A 12,781-nucleotide genomic window follows, 5' to 3' on the forward strand; every position below is an offset into this window, starting at 1 on the left:
ACGATTTTCATGGTTTATCCGTTGGGAGGCGGTAAATGCGGCGGAAAAGTCACTAAATTGCGGAAACTCGGCGCTTGAAAAAGAAAAACACGCAAGCCGACTCCCATCGATCGGAGATACAAATTAAAAAAGGTAATAAGACACTTTTTAAAAATAGATAGAACTGAGAAAACTTTTCAGTAAATATGAGAGCTAAAACTATGAACAGAGATTATGTGTGGGTTCGACTAGATTGATGTAGTAAATTATCTTCCTTAATTTTTCAGGAAACTGTTTATTTCTAAACACTGGGAACTTTTGAATCGAGAAGCAATGGAAAACGCGAAAAACTGCGATTCCTTTTCGATGGCCATTGATGATCTAGCTTGTAACTTTGAAAGATTGGACGATTCGTCGATGCAGAATATCCATGAAGAGGCTAAGCAATATTTTGAAAAAGGTATCGGTCGACTTGTCTTAATCCAACATTACTTGGCCACGCAACGCTCCGCTGGACACTCATGGTGCGATGGACATTCCCTGTGCCCATTTGACGGATACATGCCGCTCCTGAAAGAAGAATTGGTCACTTCAATGAAGGACAAGATGAATAGATGATGATACGTTCCTGCCAGAAAATACTCAAAAACCTTCTTTCTTTCTATCGAATTCTATCGACTATTGGAGAAATTTGTACATCTTGGCAACGCTGCGTGAAGTACAATAGCTACTTTTGACATTGGCGCGACCTTGAAGACCATATTTCATTGGTGTAGACGTTGGCACAGCAAGGTGAAAATCCTGACAATTTGTCCAGCTTAACAATTTGCACTGATCGTCCAGTATATTGTTCTAGTGTGAGAGCTGGAATTTTTGATCAAACCGGCCGATTGCTGCAAAATGCGACCCACGAGATAAAGATTTGGAATCCAAAAGGAACGAAAGGCGATTTTTATCAACAGTCATCTGATGATATTTGGGAATCTTGCTGCAAAGTCATTTGTAAACTTATTCGACTATATGTTCATGTTTTGGTTTCTAGTTTTAATTTGAAAATTTAATTTCTTTGGTAGGAAGTGGTTGAGGGCATTGATGCAGATTCTGTTGCAGGTTCGTTTTTTGTGGCATTAGGATTGATTTTCATGTACTGTTGGCATGTTATTTTATTTGTAGGAATTGGATTTGATGCTACATGTTCGCTAGTGGCTCTTGATAATGAAGATAAGCCAATAACTGTTAGCCCAACAGGTACTAGGCTAATGTCCGTCAAATCATAATACATGCTCAACTTTATTTTTAAATATGTAGGAGAACACGAGCAAAATGTTATCATGTGGATGGACCAAAGAGCAGTTCAAGAGACGGAAGTCATCAATGCTTTGAATCATTCTGCCTTTCAATATGTTGGAGGAAAAGTTTCCATTGAGATGCAGCTTCCCAAACTTCTTTGGCTTAAAAGAAATCTCTGTGATACTTGGTATCAGACTAAGAGATTCATGGACCTGTCAGACTTTCTGACATGGAAGGCCACTAATAGTGATGCTAGGTACCATTTGAGTTGTAGTAAACACATCCGAGTCGTTCATTACATATTCAAATGTTTTCGTTTAGATCCCTTTGCAGTGTGATATGCAAATGGAACTACATAGTTGATGAATCTGGATGTCATGGTTGACCCAGTGACTTGTTTGAGCTAGTTGGACTACAAGAACTTTTAGAAAACAATGCAAGTCTCATTGGTATGTTAAGACAGTCACATCTTTGTCAGATATATATGAAAATATTCAATTTGATGACAGGAAGCAACATCAAATTCCCTGGCTCTCCACAAGGCTCAGGTCTGACATTTTCTGTTGCCCATGAGTTGGGATTAAAACCAGGCACTCCGGTCGACACTTCCCTGATTGATGCATATGCAGGAGCCCTTGGATTATTTGCTTGTCATGCCGATGCTCCAGTGGATCAGAGACTAGGTAATTGAGAAGACATGATGTATAAATCTGTAAACACCATTAATATTTAAATCAACATTCGCACAGCACTCATTTGCGGTACTTCAACGTGCCATATGCTGAGCGTATCTCAACCGACATTTGTCAATGGAGTGTGGGGTCCATATGCCTATGTCTTACTGCCAGGAATGTGGTTGTTGGAAGGCGGGCAAAGCGCTACTGGGAAATTATTGGACCATATCGTCGAGACGCATCCGTGTTATACGTCGTTAAAAGAGCGATTGCCGTGGACGATTTCCATCGCAGAAGAACTTTCTCGAATCCTCCATACCATGTCACGCCCGACTGGACGACCCTTTTCCAATTTGACTAAAGATGTCCATGTGTGGCCGGATTTTCATGGTAATCGCTCTCCTTTAGCGGACCCTAATGTTAAAGGCATGGTAAGGCACTACAGAAAATCTGGAGGAAAAATAAAACTGACATTAAAATATTTTATTGGTAGATTTGCGGTATGACTTTGGACGCGTCAGAAGAGAACCTAGCGTTGCATTACCTGGCCACCATTCAGGCTTTATGCGTAAGTTATCTTACCTCCCACGCAGCATTTTTGTAGATAATAAACTAATGATTATTTTCTTTTTTAGTATGGGACTCGTCATATAATTGAATCTATGAGAGAACGCGACGTTGAAATTGGGTGTTTGTTGCTTTGCGGTGGATTGACCAAAATCGACTTGTTCGCTGCCACCATGGCCGACGCCGTTGGTCTGCCCGTTGTTCTTCCCAACAAAAAAGAGTCTGTTCTTCTCGGTTCAGCGATGCTGGGAGGAGCCTGCGCTTCAACGCATTTCTCCTCTCTCAACGAAGCAATGATCAAAATGGGTGGTCATGGAAAAACAATTCAACCGAACCAACAAGACAGAAAGTACGATTGAAATATCGAATAACCGTGAGAGCGCTTATTCTAGTAAATTTTACGATTTAAATTTTCAGGTTCCACGATCGCAAGTACAGAGTCTTTATGAAAATGCTGCAGGATCAAAAAGATAATGAAAAGATCATGAACTCCAACTAAATTGTAAGTGCAAGGACGACATTCCATTTCCTTCTACCCAGTGAACCACACTTGCATGGACGAACAACTATCAACTGTAGTGTTTTCTTCTTAGTCGACTGTTATTCCCTAGCTGGATGTATTAAAGTTGATTTAATGTAAATAGAATGTAGTCGAATTAGTTCAAGACATTTTTATTACTGACTAACATTCACTTTCTTTGGCAGCAATTTAATCCACTTCTTTTTCAGAGATGATCATGTTCATGTTCCGCACGTCTTCTGTCATATCGACGCCTAATTTCGCCCTATTTATAATTAAGGATAATTTTAATTTCACGTCATGAAGTGAATTTTTTTTAAATGTGTTTACTTGGGTTCAATGTCTATGGCGTCGATGTCGTCGGCATTTTTGGCGATTCCAATACCTGCCGTCAATTTTTCCATCCCGTTCCAGGCAATCATGATTCCGTTATCGGTGCATAGCTTCGGCGGTGGGCAAACAAGGGTGTAGCCCATTTCGGTGCAGATAATGCTCAGGTATTTGCGGAAGTAGTCGTTGCATGCCACGCCTCCGGATACAACCTAGGTAATTTTTAAACCGTACCGTCTGTCACCAGTAATCATACAAGTCACGAAAGGAAGCGGCTTTTGTACCAACTTTCTTGGGCCTTCCGGTATCATTTGTTTCATGTCCACGTAATGAATTCCGCGTTGTAGTCGTCTGCAGATGTGGGAAAATAGAGCGTGCTGGAAACTTGCGCACAAGTTGGCAGCAGACGGTAGCACTTGATTTGCTTCCGTGTCTGCAAAAGAAACACATCAATTTTTACTTGGCTTTCTCCAGATAAATCTTGTCTGTAGCTTACTGTGAATGATTTCTTCGCGTCCTATATGTTTGTAGACTTTTTCTCTCAATCCGGTGAAGCTAAAGGAACTTTTAAAACATACAGAATTACTTTTTTCCCGTAAAGATTGTAATTTTAAAAGTTTCTCATTACCAATCATTTTATTTAAACATTGGTTGATTTCCGTATTCAAAGGAAGTAACGTCGCCTTGCGTAGCCAACATTTCAATAGCTTTCCCTCCGGATAAAGTAGAAAAGGCAGGCATGTTTCTCAATTTGAGTCTTCTAGCAACCTTTTGTGTTTTTTAAATAAAACATGTAGTTTGTTTTTATATTATTGCGGTATGAATATGTAAACCATACTTTATCGAGCACTTCTCCAGGGGCACTGTCGACGCTTTCTCCCAGCAAGAGAAATTCATCGACATTTTTCGCCACAGCCAGTAAACAGTGTCCACCAGAGACTAAGAGCACTAGAAAGGGGAAATCGACCTTCCAAAGTTAAACAGTTGCGTGAAAATTATGAGAAAGCCAGACTTGATCGAATTGAATTTTACCTTTTCCACCATTCTAGCTGTCAGGGCATGGGCTTCCATGTGATGAATGGGTATGAATGGAACATTCCATGTTTTGCACAGTTTCTTGGCAAATTCAGTGCCTACTACCAGGGAAAGCGGCATTCCTGGTTTTACTGTTGCTGCAATAGCGTCAAGATCTTTGACTTCCAAATTTGCATTTTGAAGGGCTGTTTCCACAATATGAGAGATATTTTGAATATGTAGATCTCGGTTATTGGAGGAATAATCCCACCCATACTAGTCAGAATTCAGTTTAAATATTCCTTAAGATTATTTATCAAAAATGTTCTTATGCCAAGTGGGTTTGCAGTTGAGAATGCAAGGCCTCTCCTATTATGTTGCCTTTATAGAGTCAACAATTGCGGCACCTGTAGGCCTATCATCACAGCTGTTTCTATTCAAAGTATGAGACTTTGATGTGATCTTGATGTGTGAAAAAAACTTGGCTTTGTTTCATTTGTTTTCTAAATGTAAAAGCTTTGTCTTGTCAAAACAGCGCATGCCAACCGTCAGGCACTTTTTCAACCGGCATTGTTGGCACTTGCGCCTCATGTACATGTCAATTTCACAAGTGTTGTCGTATTTGCACTGGTAAAGTTCTTTCTTCACTATACTCCGCCGAAAGAATCCTGCAATGGATTTTGGTTAGAATAATGACGAAACCAATTATTTTTAATTAATTGTGTACCTTTGCATCCTTCGCAAGAGAGAACGCCGTAATGGAAGCCTGAAGCTAAATCAGCGCAAACTACATAATTGTGTGGCTTGTGATTTTGATAATTTTTTCACTTGATTGAAACTTCGTTTTGATTTGACGGGTTTTTCGTTGTATAAATCTCCTAGTCCATTTTTTTCAACAGACTTTATGGCACCTAGTCAAACATTTTTTTTAAATCGTTTATTTTGTCGTGTTGTTTTCAATTCTGATGCTAGAAATTATTGCAGGACTATTCATTTTAACCATTTTAATTAAAGTCTACCGCAAGTACCGCATTAGCTGTACATTTTCATAAGTCTGTCTAGTGGCGCCACGGAGTCAGCTGTGGGTAGAACAAAGTTTGTCGTCGAGTTCAAAAGTTGGCAGGCCTGTTGTAATACGTAGCTACTTCTTTAATCTGAGAATCTAGTATCTAGTTGACCTCGTGTTAGTCGGTTTTCTGTTTTGAAGGCTAATTGTTCTTTTTATTATTGATTCACCTAAGCATATACTGAAATAATTTTTCTTGAACACCTCACCATGCAATCTGTCAGCAGCTCTGCATCCGGCACTATGGTCAGTTAAAATTTTATTCCTTTCACTTTAATTGTTGTTTGTGTGTAATATCTTGATAAAAGAAACTAAAAAGAAACGATTGTTGAAATGATTTACAGACTCCAGTAGCCACATTGTCGATTATCATCGAGTTAATTATGGTTTCCTTTTTGTTTAACAGGACCAAAACGAGATTATTCATAGTCCAATATTACAACCGATTGTTGTCTGTGCCAGACTTTCACCTGAACAAATATTGTTCCACACAGGAAAGTATTTAGGAAATAAGGAAACAACAGATTCACAGGGACATGCTTCGTCCTCTAGTGATGATAAAAAGATTACCCTGTTATCACTCAATGATGATGTTTTCCAAGAAATACTCTCACATTTGTCTTATGATGAAATCGCTAAGTTGAGGCTGGTATGAAATTGATTGTTAATCAATTTTACATCGAAATACTTAAATTCTGTTCTTGTTACTCTAGGTTGGGCGTCACTTCAATGAAGTGTGCCAAAAAATGTTGAATAAAGGCTTCTTATCTGTTCGACGATCTCACAGTTGCTGTCTTAAAGAGATGAAAGCCAAGTTACCGAGAAAGGAATCTGAGAGAAGAGCTCATCCTCTTGCAAGTCATATTCATGTTTTAACAAGTACAATTAATTTTGTTTTATCCATTTTAATTTTTTTAACATTAAAAATCTACCATTTTTAGGCATTGAATTAAGCCTGAATTTCTTGTCAATGGCATTCGAAAAGTACATAAATGATGGAATGTTCTGTTTCATTCCGGGAAAAGTAAGTCTTTTGATTCTTCCATTCCATTACTATGTGATATTAAAACAATATGTAAATTCACTAGGTACTAGATGAATGCTACAGACTGCTCAGGGAAATTGTGGTGCTCAAAAATATTTCGTTCACAAAGTCATATGAACTGTTGCAAGAGTTCACAGACATTTCATCCATGGCAATGGAGCATTTCGAGGAACACATTCTTCCCACCATGAAGCGAAACCAGATGATCAACACCGCCATCCGCAACAGTTCGCCTCGTTTCAATAGCTGCGATACTGATGCCGCCGACAACGATTCTGAGTCGGGAATCGAATTGGTAGTTCAGCAAAATCACTTACTGATCAACAGCCAGGAAAGGCAGATCGTCGATCTCAAAACGAAGGTAAACATTGTGGTCTAGAGTTTAAAAAAAAATGTTGAAATTCGGTGCTCATTTCATTATCCCGTCTAGGTAACTGAGTATGGCAGGAAAATTGCTGAACAAGGCAGGAAAATTGCTGTTCTAGAAAGACAGGCCAGCGAGTCCAGCAGAAGGTTTATCCAGCTGGAACGGAAAATCAGCAACAGCGAGGCTGTGGGCGTCCACGTTCAGCCGGTGGTAACTCCGCCTCCAAGTAGTCGCAAGCGCAAGATGAAAGGTAAATTACTAAATTCACACATTTTACATCTTCCCTATAAGTGAATCAAAATTAATTTACCGGTTTTATTCGATTTATATTAGAGTTGAACAAGTGATCTATAAATCGCTTGCTGAAACCGGGAATTTAGCTGTAATTTCCTTTTTTTTAAATTATGTTATTAACTCAGTTACAGTTCATGAAATAAAAGTTTGATTATGCATAATACTGGTTTTGAATTGATTTAGAAATCGTTAATTCGTTATTCCAGAGCTATAGATACATGGTCAGTTCATGGCTGTGTTGGCTTCCCTATCCCGGTTTCAGGGTAAACGTAAGCCGATTTGGAAACTTTAAAAAGCGCCTCTAGTGAGTGTGTCAGCTACTACGTGAAGCCAGCCAATCAGGAAGGGTCTATGAAAAACTCATTGGCCAATCACAGCTTACTTTTCTACAAGAAGTGAACAATAATAAAAAGGTAGAAGTATCCAACTGTCAAACCTCTAAGTCTTATCTAAGTGTCCTATCTTTCTAAGTGTCCTTAAGAAAAAGTGATTCATTTCTTTTGGTAACGTTTGCACTTCTGTTTCGATAATCATTCTTCTTGGTTAGAACCAATGTCACCATCAATTCTCTCGAATTCCTCTTGTGGTCTTGATCACTTCTATTATTACCCTACAGTACTTTCACTTCTTTGTTTCTATTGGAAACAAAGTTGTTCGCTCGATTCGATGAAAACTAATGCTGCTGTCACCTCTACTTTTTGATTATGTTTCCTCCGTAAAGCAATTCGTTCTTACTTCGACTTGGGGGCAGAATACACTATTTTGAAAATAACCTTCACGTTGACCAACAACTTTCTTATAAAGTTCATAGTTTTTATTATTGCAAGTTCGATGATCGCAGGTTATTCAATAAGAAAAACAATTATTGAATATTATACAACATTACACATCACCAGTGGGCTTGATGACGATTAGCAACAGCTTCTATCAAATCAATGTGACTAGCGAAAAGATTCAATGATGATGTTATCTTTATCCATGCTACATTTTTCGCATCACTTCCAGCTTTCAAATGGCAATGATCGACCTCTTGAAATTCAGCATGGCAATTTATTGCCGAAGTCTCGATCCATGCATTGTCTGTATTTCTGGAGTCATCAACGTAACCTTGATATATCTTAAAAATCATATTACGATATTAAACACAAATTTTAACTTGTTAGTTAGGTTTTTTACCAATAGCCCTTGATCAAACATTCCCTTGACTAGTTTTATGATATCTTCTAGTTCGTTTTGTTCTAAATTTTCACTATCCATAGCTTCTTCTAAAAATTCTCTCTGAGCAGCATGAGCAGGATCTTCTCCAGCATCAACCAAGGATGCCCTATTTCACAATTCAGTCAGTGAAACCAAAAAATGTTATGCTCTATTATTTTAAAAAAGACTCACGCCTGGAATAGCCCATTCATCCCCCTTACGCCGTTGGATACCGACAAACTGAAGGATAGGTTTTTTGGTATCTTCATTCAAAATCTTTTGGCCATTTGCTTGGTCTCTCAACCAGCGCGTTAGAATAAAATCAGCAGCATGATTTGGACCCCTGAATACAAATAAAAACGTGAATGATGACGTAATCAGCACGAAAGACAAAAAAAATTGAATTTAATGATAATACCAGCGACCCATTTCATTTAATTTCCTGATTTAAAGTCACTTTCGTCAAAATGACGGGAGCAAATACGTGAGGTGCTCGTCAAATTACTACATGGAATTAGTTCTTGCCATTTTGATAATGAAGTTTTAGGAACTGCAAACAAAGTAACACCATTTTCTTTTAGAGTTCACTTGTAATACGTTGTTTTACAACCGGGAACTGCACACCTGCCAACCATTTTTACAGAAATTATGGTTAGGCTTCTTTCACGTAATACACAAAAATGGCCGCCGAAATCATTCATTGAAAGTCAACGTCTTATCACTAGATGGCTCTTTTTAAAGTTTCCACTTCACAACTTCTGACAGGCTCCGCCCTAAAACCCCCTGAAAATCGGCTTACGTTTACCCTGAAACCGGGATAGGGAAGCCAACACAGCCATGAACTGACCAGGTATCTATAGCTCTGACATATTCATTACTCATTAGAGATAAATGAAAATCTTAAAATTTATTAGACAACTTCTTCTCGTGCAGACGATGTTACGGAGTATTTCGATTGACAGATGAATTAGTGAAACGTTGAAGGCAAACAAAATAAGATGGTGTGTTATTACTTATTAGATCTGCCATTCAATCAGAGATTCTCCAATAAATACTTAATTCACCACTTCATCATGATGAAAATTTATTTGAACTTCAGTGTTAATCTTGTACCTTGAAACTACACATTAGTAACAGTCCTGGTAACATATAAAATGTTATGATATGTATTTTTTTAAATGTGTATTTGAATTAATGCACCATTTTTATTTCTGCTTTCTAGGGAATAATAACTGTTCAGAGATTCATCTGCTCAAATGACAATAAGGTTATGTTGCACTGAAAAAGAAAGTTAAGTTATTGTAAATAAGGCATGTCACTTTGAAATGGACTTGTGGTTTGCAGTTTGTTTTCGATCAGCATTGCTGATCCAAACATGGTGGAAATTTCCCATTGTATAGAGTGGTATAGAGGATAAAAATTTTTTCTATGAAAATGTTAAGCTTACACAAATGTCTTTCTCTCAATAGGGCTATCTGCTTGGCGAGAAGGAATCAAAATACGTAAATTGATTTGATGGCAGATGGCTGTTTTCAGAATAATATATGTATGGACTATTGGAGACCATGAGACCAAGTTAGTATACAGTTTTTTTAATCATGATCATGTGTTATTAACTAAGAATTTGAAATTTAGTTAAGTATCACCAACGTGGTTGTGAGATTCAAAAAAGAAGCCTTTTGTTTGGAGATTTGTTAGTTATGAAGGGGGTAGGTGCAACTAAATTCGATTCCTAATACAAGTAGCTAACGATTCGTTCAACTCCGTTGTGCGTTATCAGGCGGGCACACATGTGCGCCGCCAATAGCGTCACTCTAAATAGGTAGAACTGGGTTTAAATACCAGTCGTCCCAATGCTTGATATCAACAGTTGAACTGCAGAACTGTAGTTGAACTTATCTCGATTGATAGCTGCTCGTTGTTGTAAGATGTTATTGCAATTGCAATTATTGTTATTCAGATAGCATGCACTTCACTTAATATTTCTTGTTTTCTTAAAGGGAGGAAATGGAAATGAAAGCAGCGGCAATTCTGACTGTCCTTTGGTCCTTCTGCTGGATGATCCAAGGCATCGCAGGCAACCCCGTTCGACCATCAGAAATGAGACAATCGGCGGGATACGGACCCCCACTGACTGAAGCTGAACTCAATTGCATACCAGTGTACGCTAAATCGGGTAAGGAACTGACTTTCAAGTGTATTTGATTAATCCTCAGTTATTTATGCCTTTAACTTTGCTGATTTTTACCTTGCCTTGCTTAGCAACGTACCGAAATAATTCGGAGGGAAATGATATCATACCGTTTCCGTTTGCTAGTAAAAATGCCTATTTGGGAAACAAATGGCCCAATCCTTCACAAATCCCCTATGAAATCGACTCCACATTTGGTAACTTTAAATTTGATACAACACAGCAACAACAGATTTGCCAGATTAAGCCTCTTTTCCCTGTACGAATTAGATGCGAAAGGTCGGTGTGCGATTGGCAATGCCATGAACGCATATCACAAGAACACTTGCATCCGATTTGTACCGCGAACGAATGAAGTCGACTACGTTCAGATCAGGAGATTGGACATTACCGGGTAAGTAAACACAATAAAGGATGGTGGTTCAAATTTTATTTAATTAGCGCGACATAGGCTACGCAATTATGCTACTGCTGTTATTCTGTACTTTCGTCAATTTCTTTTTTTTTTCTATCAACATAGTTGGAGTTGTAATTCAATGGGACTCGGTTACTATCAAAACTATGGAGCCCACCAGGTCAACTTGGCTCCGGCCTGTTACGCCCCGCAAACGGGCACCACGATGCACGAGCTTATGCATCGCGTCGGCTTTCACCACGAACACACTCGCCCTGATCGCGACAATTATGTCAATGTTATTTGGGCAAACATTGATTCGAGTGAGTTTTACTTTGCCATTTTCTGAAATAGTGGACAGAGAAAAATGACAACTTTTCTTATTTATTTTTTTAAGGTTGGGAGGCACAGTATTCTATTGCAACTGGTTCAGGCCTAATCCTGAGTTACGACTACGGTAAGTTTAATCATCATGTACATACCTTTTAATCACTAAATATTCGTGAGCAATTTGCACAATCGACAAAAGAATGCCTTTTTTTGGTTGCCTAAAGACGTGGTATGATTAATTGTTGAAGTACTCGTATATAAGGATTGGCTTGCGTCAACAGTACATTCTTTAATTTTGCGTGTGCACAGGTTCTGTGATGCACTACGGATTGGGAACTGAAATGACAACAACACAAAATCTGAAACGTGCCCTTGTAGGACAGCGATATGGTTTTAGTAAGGTGGGTGTCAAAAAATATTTAATCCTTTAGCTATGACGTGTACCAAGTGAATATTTACTTGGTTAATTACGCTTTGTCTCCAAATGTTTGATTCTTGTTTCGTTTCCCATTCAGCTGGATGTTATGATGAAACTCAACCGGATGTACTGCAAGCTCTAAACAGCGGTTCGCTTCATTGCTGGCTGCAACGGTATACGAATCCTAATTGAAGACGTCACCATTCACGTATTATTTCTAAATATCTATCCGTTGTCCATGTTTTGTTAACAATTACGTACACAGTTTTATGCATTCACAATTTTACCATGTTTTGGTGCAGGGTATTAGCACGTTTCAGTTGGGATCTTTCCTGCCTTATAGGCGCACATTCCAAACGTATCTGTAAAACATGATCGAAGTGGTTGGCTGCACTTGATAGCATGTATATAATTAGTTGTTAATTTTGAGAGAAGCAAAACACCGCAACACAAAACCACCCCCTTTTATTAGGTCACCAATCACTGAATCAGCACAATTACCTCTGGTGATCAAGCAAAAGCTTTAGTTTTCAATATTGGATTGATTGGCTTTTTGAAATTGGCGTCACAAATCGATTTTTTTTTTAAATATTTGAAAACATACAAACTTATAAGACCAATTTTTAGAATCCAATCATAATCATTCATCCATTCATTATTTGAGAACAAAAGAATTCGTTCAGGAAATGTGTTTCTTTGGGTAACCTCATGTAATACTTGACAGTTTATGATGTAATCTCAGTTTCATATCAAAAGAAAACTCGGTAAACTATTCGACAATGACTTTTCACAAGCGCAATCCTCTATGACAGAAACCATTTGATGGAAAAGATCAGCCACAATCGAGATTGTCGAGCTTTCCCAAACCTCTGGCAGGAGGCAACTCATCGTTTCGATCCTTAAAAAAAAATCCAAGAAAGTTGTTTTCTACGTCTTTTTCTCACTTAATGATGTCGTTTAGTTAGGTAAAAAATTTCATTTGTTTGAATTTTGGAATTTTCAACATGAATGGTTTGACCGCTAGATGGTGGATAGCTCGAGTGGATTTTTTGGGGAGGGGGTTACAGGTTCGTCTGCTCGACAAATTTTGTTATCTTGTGGAAAG

The 12,781-nt window shown here is 38.3% G+C and overlaps 5 protein-coding genes and 2 long non-coding RNA genes across 9 annotated transcripts; 5 read left to right on the top strand and 2 right to left on the bottom strand.

Annotated features, from left to right (window-relative positions):
- The first annotated feature begins 722 nt into the window (after nt 1-722).
- LOC124329412 lies at nt 723-980 on the top strand. The gene is made up of 2 exons (XR_006916791.1): nt 723-771; nt 836-980. It is a non-coding gene; the product is annotated as an uncharacterized LOC124329412 (long non-coding RNA).
- Nucleotides 981-999: 19 nt separating this feature from the next.
- LOC124328471 (FGGY carbohydrate kinase domain-containing protein-like) lies at nt 1,000-1,919 on the top strand. Its single transcript, XM_046787242.1, has 6 exons — nt 1,000-1,020; nt 1,053-1,089; nt 1,153-1,227; nt 1,288-1,525; nt 1,591-1,718; nt 1,779-1,919. Exons 1-5 carry the CDS (start codon nt 1,000-1,002, stop codon nt 1,652-1,654), a joined length of 435 nt encoding a protein of 144 aa, XP_046643198.1. The 3' UTR covers nt 1,655-1,718; nt 1,779-1,919.
- LOC124328472 (FGGY carbohydrate kinase domain-containing protein-like) lies at nt 1,754-3,170 on the top strand. Its single transcript, XM_046787243.1, has 5 exons — nt 1,754-1,952; nt 2,019-2,374; nt 2,437-2,511; nt 2,579-2,859; nt 2,928-3,170. Exons 1-5 carry the CDS (start codon nt 1,754-1,756, stop codon nt 3,007-3,009), a joined length of 993 nt encoding a protein of 330 aa, XP_046643199.1. The 3' UTR covers nt 3,010-3,170.
- A 136-nt stretch (nt 3,171-3,306) lies between these two features.
- Nucleotides 3,307-4,623, bottom strand: LOC124329405. Its single transcript, XR_006916783.1, has 5 exons — nt 4,393-4,623; nt 4,199-4,327; nt 3,989-4,128; nt 3,857-3,924; nt 3,307-3,793 (listed from the first exon to the last, which is right to left on the bottom strand). It is a non-coding gene; the product is annotated as an uncharacterized LOC124329405 (long non-coding RNA).
- Nucleotides 4,624-5,341: 718 nt separating this feature from the next.
- On the top strand, nt 5,342-9,343 carry LOC124329386 (F-box only protein 28-like). 2 transcript variants are annotated; one of them, XM_046788454.1, is made up of 7 exons: nt 5,342-5,686; nt 5,847-6,089; nt 6,154-6,319; nt 6,382-6,464; nt 6,529-6,846; nt 6,916-7,102; nt 9,277-9,343. In XM_046788454.1, exons 1-7 carry the CDS (start codon nt 5,651-5,653, stop codon nt 9,300-9,302), a joined length of 1,059 nt encoding a protein of 352 aa, XP_046644410.1. In that variant the 5' UTR covers nt 5,342-5,650; the 3' UTR covers nt 9,303-9,343. The 2 variants fall into 2 exon arrangements, with proteins under 2 accessions (XP_046644410.1, XP_046644411.1); XM_046788455.1 differs by lacking the exon at nt 9,277-9,343 and adding an exon at nt 7,186-7,307 and having other exon boundaries at nt 5,347-5,686.
- Nucleotides 7,755-9,045, bottom strand: LOC124329394 (ADP-ribose pyrophosphatase, mitochondrial-like). The gene is made up of 4 exons (XM_046788475.1): nt 8,762-9,045; nt 8,536-8,686; nt 8,323-8,470; nt 7,755-8,263 (listed from the first exon to the last, which is right to left on the bottom strand). The coding sequence occupies exons 2-4, from the start codon at nt 8,610-8,612 to the stop codon at nt 8,036-8,038; spliced, it is 453 nt and encodes a 150-aa protein (XP_046644431.1). The 5' UTR covers nt 8,613-8,686; nt 8,762-9,045; the 3' UTR covers nt 7,755-8,035.
- Nucleotides 9,344-9,584: 241 nt separating the features above from the next.
- On the top strand, nt 9,585-12,081 carry LOC124329389 (zinc metalloproteinase nas-4-like). 2 transcript variants are annotated; one of them, XM_046788468.1, is made up of 9 exons: nt 9,585-9,610; nt 9,813-9,918; nt 10,344-10,519; nt 10,606-10,731; nt 10,805-10,928; nt 11,055-11,251; nt 11,326-11,385; nt 11,568-11,659; nt 11,774-12,081. In XM_046788468.1, the coding sequence occupies exons 2-9, from the start codon at nt 9,866-9,868 to the stop codon at nt 11,816-11,818; spliced, it is 873 nt and encodes a 290-aa protein (XP_046644424.1). In that variant the 5' UTR covers nt 9,585-9,610; nt 9,813-9,865; the 3' UTR covers nt 11,819-12,081. The 2 variants fall into 2 exon arrangements, with proteins under 2 accessions (XP_046644424.1, XP_046644425.1); XM_046788469.1 differs by lacking the exons at nt 9,585-9,610; nt 9,813-9,918 and adding an exon at nt 10,158-10,266.
- Nucleotides 12,082-12,781: the final 700 nt, after the last annotated feature.

The sequence above is a fragment of the Daphnia pulicaria genome, chromosome 3 (assembly GCF_021234035.1).
Source record: "Daphnia pulicaria isolate SC F1-1A chromosome 3, SC_F0-13Bv2, whole genome shotgun sequence".
Classification (NCBI taxonomy): domain Eukaryota; kingdom Metazoa; phylum Arthropoda; class Branchiopoda; order Diplostraca; family Daphniidae; genus Daphnia; species Daphnia pulicaria.